This window comes from Carassius auratus, chromosome 11, assembly GCF_003368295.1.
Source record: "Carassius auratus strain Wakin chromosome 11, ASM336829v1, whole genome shotgun sequence".
In the NCBI taxonomy this organism is placed as follows: Eukaryota; Metazoa; Chordata; class Actinopteri; order Cypriniformes; family Cyprinidae; genus Carassius; species Carassius auratus.
This window is the reverse complement of record NC_039253.1, coordinates 343,910-351,409: the sequence shown is the minus strand read 5'-3', so window position 1 is coordinate 351,409 and position 7,500 is coordinate 343,910. Positions and strand designations below refer to the sequence as shown.

At 32.5% G+C, this 7,500-nt stretch overlaps 1 protein-coding gene across 7 annotated transcripts in view; it reads right to left on the bottom strand.

Moving 5' to 3' along the window:
• Nucleotides 1-7,500, bottom strand: part of LOC113110638 (CLIP-associating protein 1-B) — a 60,632-nt gene that overhangs the window by 3,272 nt on the left and 49,860 nt on the right. For 6 of the 7 annotated variants that reach the window (XM_026274750.1, XM_026274751.1, XM_026274755.1 and 3 more), the window contains 7 exons: nt 7,014-7,132; nt 5,309-5,413; nt 3,103-3,250; nt 1,990-2,200; nt 1,851-1,907; nt 559-749; nt 345-473 (listed from right to left, as the gene is read on the bottom strand). In XM_026274750.1, the coding sequence (XP_026130535.1) occupies nt 345-473; nt 559-749; nt 1,851-1,907; nt 1,990-2,200; nt 3,103-3,250; nt 5,309-5,413; nt 7,014-7,132 (960 nt within the window). The remainder of the gene's footprint in view (nt 1-344; nt 474-558; nt 750-1,850; nt 1,908-1,989; nt 2,201-3,102; nt 3,251-5,308; nt 5,414-7,013; nt 7,133-7,500) is intronic. The other variant, XM_026274756.1, reaches the window with a different exon arrangement.

The window sequence follows — 7,500 nt, the reverse complement described above, 5'->3', positions numbered from 1 at the left end:
CAGGCTTGGTGAACAGAAGGATTTAAAGATTGTTTTGTATCATTTATGTACTATTACAGACTTGTTCAATTCCTTTTTTTTCAAATGTTGTTTTTAGTTTTAGTTTATTAGTAATGTGTCAATTTAACACAAACATATTTTTCAAATTATATTTTTTATTTAGTTTGTTAACTCTAATAGGCTTCCTCATATTTCATGTATGGGAAACCTAGTTCTTTAGAGTTAACAGTTGTTGAGGGGGAGAATTAAAGTAGTTTCAGCTCATTTTAATGCTTGCTTTGTCTCGTCCTGAAGCCTGTGGTGGAGGAGAGCTGTATTAGAGAGAGAGAGAGAGTCCGGTTCACCTCTTTGTGACAGTCTTTATGGGCCTCCAGGGTTTTCATGATGGTGAGTTCTGCGTAGTTCTTGAAGCGCGTCGGCTGACTGCGCATGATCTCCTTCAGGACGCGCAGAGCCAGCGCTCGGATGGTGTGCTGCGGACGGACACAACCCTTCTTTAGCTGCATCTGTGCTGTTTGTAATTGTTGTGCATACAGTATATGAGTGTGTTTCTCTCACGTCTCTGTCTCCCAGCGTCTCCAGCAGCAGCAGCAGCATGGTTTTGAAATGCTCTTCCCACACGACCAGACTGTCGTCACGCGTGACCTTCAGCAGCTCTAGCAGAGCGGCCCGCCTCTCCTCCACACGCTCGCTGTGATTGGACAGCTCCTTCAGCAGATCACCAATCATCTCCAGGTGCGGCCCGGGTCCTGACCAATCACAGTCAGCGGCATTAAACACACAATCTGAACATTTATGCACTGAATCACATCCGTTTGAACCACTGAAGCATAATGCAATCACAGAACTCAGAAAAGGCTTTTAATATTCAGTGACTTTTCAGCAGCCTCATATTTTAACCAGTCCTTAAAAAGTTAACCTGTAAAAATTGAACCCGAACTGTTTTGAAATGTACATACAATATCTGTGGTAGGGTTTTTCAACCTAACACTAAACTAAAACCATAAAAAAAAAAATAATAATAATAATAAAAAAAAAATAAATAAATATATATATATATATATATATATATATATATTTTTTTTTTTAACTGACTCTAAACAAATAATAAATACTGTATAGGCATAAAAATAACAAAGAATTTAACTAAAATGAAAATGAATAAATAAAAATTAATTAAACCTAAATAGTAATATTTAAAACACACACAAAAAAATTAACACCTTAAAAAAAAACCTTAATTTTAAGTCGCTTTAGAAAAAAGCGTATGATAAATGTAAATGTAATAAAATAACATGACAAAAATTCTAAACTTTAAACTAAAATTAAAACAGTAAATAAATAAATTAAATATATATATATATATATATATATATATATATATATGAATAGTAATATTTAAACGAAAAACTTAATAGAAATTAATAGAAATATTAAACTAAAATTAAAATGCAAAATGACTAAACCTAAATGGTAATATTTAAAACACAAAAACTAATAAAAACTAATTCCTCAATTGTAATTCACTTTGGATAAAAGCATCTGCTAAATGAAAAAAATTAAATATAAGAAAATAACATGACGAAAATACTAAACTAAAATTAAAACAGAAAATAATAAATAAGTAAAATAAATAAATTTAAATATAATATCTAAAAAGACAACAAAATTGTTAAAAATTAATCTAAAATTAAATTAAAATGGAAAACATAAAAATAAAATTTAATTCAAAAAATTAACAAACTTTATAAAAATGTATCAGTGATGCTAAAATAACACTTATCTATGGAGATGTTTATTTACAAAAGCTGACTTTTGATCTTTTCAAACGGTTTCAAACCTCCTCATACCTGCAGAATAACCTTTCGGATGCAGGATTTTGTTTTCTGCGCAGTCCTGTGGACGACCTGAAAGAGAAACCCAAAGACGCTGACCTGTTTCTGTGAACATCATGAAGTGATTCCTCCGTTGGTGTGTTTGCTCATTTACCATCTGGGATATGGTCCACGTCGTCAAACACAGCGAGAGCTCCTTTCTCGTAGGCGCTGATGGAGTCGCTGTAGTTGTATGGGTTGTATTCGCGAGCCCAAGGGCCACTGATCGATCGAGAAGATGGTGTGTTTAATAATGACGTCTTGTTGTCCAGCGCCGTCCGGCCTCCTTCCATCACACCAGCAGACAAACGAGGATCCACACCGGTCTGAAAGAGAAACCTGCTTATTTAGCTTCAACCTTGTTACTGACTATAACATCTATTAATCAGAATAAGTAAAGCACTCTATTGCAACATTATTCATATCCATTCTGGTTATTTATTGTTCTGTACACTTTAAGATTAATCAGTTTGAGGGCAGAAAGACGTAAGCAAGGCAGCATTAATTGACAAAAAATACAGTAAAAATGTGAAAAATAATTTTAATTTAAAACAGCTGTTTTCTATGTGAATATTTGGTAAAACATAATTTATTTTTGTGATCAAAGCTGAATTTTCAGCATCATTACTCCAGTCTTCAGTGTCACATGATCTTCAGAAATCATTTTTATATGATGATTTACTGCTCAAGAAACATTTCTGATTATTATAAACGTTGAAAACCTTTGTGCCGCACAATATTTTTGTGGAAATTGTGATACATTTTATTTTTCAGGATTCTTTGATAAATAGAAAGTTCAAAAGAACACCATTTATTTGAAATAAAAATCTTTCTAACTTCCTAACACTATCAATGCCTTTACTGTCACTTTTGATTAATCTTAATGCATTTAATGTTAAAAATGTAAACTACCTGGCCATTTGCAAAAAGCAATTATATTAAATGTATCTGAAGATATTAACCTTTGTGTAAATTTAATATAGTTACTATTTTTTAAATGGTCAGATTGTTTACTTTTTGAAAGTTGCTGGAATTATTGTTGATCATATGCTATAAATCGCTAAACATTTAGCATTTTGAAGCCTCAATCTTCTATTTCAGATGAAAATATGAAAAGCTTTGCAGCTTAAAAAAAATCATGCAGACCTTATTTTTTTATTATTTTTGGTTCAACCACTGTCACACTGAAGCAACATCCTGAAGAAAGTCTTGCAGGTGAAGTACTCACTGTATCTTCCCTCTTGCCGTCATGTTTGATGGGCTCGAGTATGTCTTCCTTACTGTGGAAACTGAAGCTCTGGATGGCTTCGGTTACACCTCTCAATGAGCTCAAGATTTCCTCAGAGTTCATGTTCTCGGAGTCGTACTCCAACATACTGCATGCACACACACACACACACACACACACACACACAGAGTGAAGCCATATGCATTGACTTTAACATACAACACAAGGTGGACAGATGACACACAGTTATGATAAATGCATCAACTGCTCAGCTGCAAAGTCAAAGTGACACATCTTAAACATTTCATACAGACAGATTAACACTCGACAAACCTTTGCATTTGCCACAAAGCAAAAAGTGGTTGGAACAAAATAAATCAGATGGATGAGAGACAGAAAGACATCACAAAAGTGATGAAAATGTAAGACATGGATTCTCACGCTGAAACAAATATAAAGAGAGTGCAGTTTGACCAAAATATAAGGTTTGCACATTTGCTAAAATTTCTAGGATTTAAAAAAAACTTTCAAGGCAAGACACTACAGGTGAACAGTATAAAAATATACAGCACAAAAAGACAGATTTTCCGTTTTACAAGTTTTCTTTAAATGTTATGTTTAAATATGCAGGTAAGGCATTATCTAATTAAATGTGTACTTATTTGCATATATTTCCAGAAAATTAATCAGAATTTTGGATAAAGCCAGGTTAAAAATTTTGGTTGATTTTACTGACATATTAAATATTTTATTTTTACAGAGGAGGTTTTGGATTTCTCTTTTTATCATTCCATAAATTAGAAAATACTGTCAACAAACATAAATAAGAAAATACTGCGTTTTTATGAAAAATATGTTGTATGAAACCAGGTGAATTATAAATTAACAAACACCTCAGAAGAATCTTCATAATACAGACAGGAATAAAACTGTAAAGTTTGGTGTTTGTAAGTGCTGCTGAAGTGGAGAAACAAGCTCACAGACTTAAAAAATATGCACTTTCGCCCTGTTTTTAGGAAGAAAATGTTCTAGAAATAAGTCCGAATGACATATGAACAATCCCCTCAGTAAAAACCTTCAGAACATAGATATGAATTAAACTGTAAAATCTGGTGTATTTAAATTAAGCTGAAGTGGAGAAAAAACTTTTATAGAGATGTTTTGTAATTTAAATCTACAGACGAAAATACATAAAAATGCAATAATAAACTCAGGTGAATGACATATGAACAAACCCCTCAGTAAAAACCTTCAGAATATAGATATGAATTAAACTCTAAAATCTGGTGTATTTAAGTGCAGTTGAAGTGGAGAAAAAACTTTTATAGAGATGTATTGTAATTTAAATCTACAGATGAAAATACATGAAAATGCAATAATAAACTCAGGTGAATGACATATGAACAAACCCCTCAGTACAAACCTTCAGAATATAGATATGAATTAAACTCTAAAATCTGGTGTATTTAAGTTAAGCTGAAGTGGAGAAAAAACGTTAATAGAGATGTATTGTAATTTAAATCTACAGATGCAAATACATGAAAATGTAATAATAAACTCAGGTGAATGACATATGAAAAAACCCCTCAGTAAAAACCTTCAGAATATAGATATGAATTAAACTCTAAAATCTGGTGTATTTAAATTAAGCTGAAGTGGAGAAAAAAACTTTTACAGAGATGTTTTGTAATTTAAATCTACAGACGGAAATACATAAAAATGCAATTATAAATTCAGGTGAATGACATATGAACAAACCCCTCAGTAAAAACCTTCAGAATATAGATATGAATTAAACTGTAAAATCTGGTGTATTTAAGTGCAGCTGAAGTGGAGAAAAAAACTTTTAAAAGAGATGTATTTTGATGAAATCGAAGAGCTCTCTGGGTGAGATTTGGTAATTTTCATTTTTGGGTGAAATACCCTTTTAAATGTGTATTTTGGATGCTTTTTCCCCTCTAGTTTGAAATAAGATGTTATGGAAGCAAAATAGCTAAATTGATCAGTGCATGAAAAAGATCACTGGGTTTGTCTGTAGTGTTTTGCCTTAAAAGGAACATTCCGGGTCCATTTAAACCCAAAACATTCCATTAAATGTCATGCATTGACTTTGATTTATTACACTACCAATGAATAATCAATAACTGTGCAGGAGATTCCTGCTCTTATGTCTTAGCATCCTGACGCCAGGGCCGAAGTTTGTTACCTGGGCGAATACGCCCTCCGATAGGCCCGGAGAGGGGGGGTGGCTGGGCCGGGGTGGGGAGGAGGGAGGTTAGAAGAAGGCTTTGAGCTCCAGCCCCACAAACGACTGAACCGAGAGGAAGAGGAGGATGAAGAGAGAGCAGGGAAGTGTAGAAAACAAAGAGGAGGTAGAGTGGAAGAAAGAGGAAACAGTGAAAGACGCTAGTTCTAAAACTATCATATCCTGACTAAACACGACGCCATCAAACAATACATCACGCCTTGCAAGTTTAAGTGTGTTTTGGTACAAACCAGCTGTGAGCACAAAGAGATGCTTCTGTTTTTATTCGTAGTGCTGGGAAACTCCGCCAACTAATATTTAACTAATGAAAACACAAAAAATTAGTAAAACTTAACCTTAAATAAAATGAAAAAGATAATCTTCAAAAAAAAATCTTCAAAATATATATAAAAAATACAACAGTATGGTATGTCGAAGAAATTACAGTTAACTAAATTTACTGTATTAGGAACAACATTACATTTTCCTTTAATTACAAAAAAGTGGCAAAAGGACTGACAAATTATCGCTTATCATAGCTGGTCAAAACTAAAAAATGTTCATTACGTCACAACAAAAACTGAGACATTTACAATCTGCAACATAAGATGCAACACCCTTCGAAATGCCAAAACAGAGCAATATTAGTAATATAACATGGATTTAATGTAATTTCATGTGAATTTAGTGCAGAAGCTGTTTGTTAGTTCATGCAGAAACGAAAAACATCCTTAAAACAAATCTAAATAGCATTTTCCTTTAGAGAGTTTGAAAATGAGTGAAACATGACTGTTCATTCATTTTGGTTAATAAACTAAAGCATGTAAAAATATGTTCAAAGATGGGTAACTGATGAGGACAGAATCACTAGAGCAAATGTTTGTCTTTTGGAGCAAAAAACAATTAGAAAGCCTATGATTCGAATTACGACCAGGACCACATGAAATCTGCATTTTCCGTACCAGTTTGTGTTGTATTTATTTTAAAATTGTAATTACACTAAATTAAACATGATTAAATGTGATCAATTTAGCCAAGAATATAATCCTCCTAATATAGAATAATACATATTTAAAAAAATTATAACTGATGTTTAAATTATTTTATTAAAATATTTTTAAAACATATTGAATACATATTTTAGGTTATGTGTAGCAGGGTTATTACTGTTAACTAAAATTAAAACCATAAAAAAAATGTGTTGCTTTAAATAAATTAGAAGTTACCTACTTTTTCTTATTTTATTTCATTCTCTTTTACTTTTTTACTTTTTACATTTAGTTTAAAATATCTGAAATAAATAAACTAAAACTAATAAATCTAATGCTACATAAACATTTTTTACAAATTATAAAAATGACAAAAACAGTACAATTAACTATCTAAAATTATAAAATACACATAAAACTACTCAAAATATTAATAAATATATAAATAACACTGAAAAGTAGCTGCAAATATAATATTCTCCATATAAAATATGTATTATTATTTAATCGTTAATAATAATAATTAAAATACAAATAGTAATATTAATATTTAAAAGAATACATTATGTACAATATTATTTATTTATTATTAATATGCTAATTTCTGCAGTCTCAGATTCCATGTATTCCTTATCTTGTCCCACAGTTCCACAGACGGTTGTTTTAAGGTGAGGTACCTGGGTGACAGACCCCCGTGTGAGCCGTTGGTGGGTGAGGTCAGCGGGCTGCTGCGGGTCACTGGGTGTCGTGGAGGGGTGCGTCCCACACTGCTGCTGCCGCTGGGAGACGCATGAGACTGAACAAACGACAGAGACGTGTGAGCGAGCAGCACAACGTAACATTCAGTGACAGAGTAGGGTCAAAAAAAAAAATCTAATTTCGCACATAGAATGCAAAAAATGTTACATTTGAATTTTAGATGTGCGTGAGGTTGCCTTATAAGTGGCACATAAGATGCAATGACGATTTAGGTGCTGTTGCATATAATGCTTTTTTATCCTATCCAGTTGAACCCAATGGATGCAGTGCTGCTATGTTGTACACTCAAAAATATTGTGGAAAAGATTACCATGCCGTTCACAAGGAAAGCATATTTATCACATTTTCTAGAGGGATCATCAGCGTCTATCAGCGTTGCATTTGCATCTTGCACAAAAGAACCAT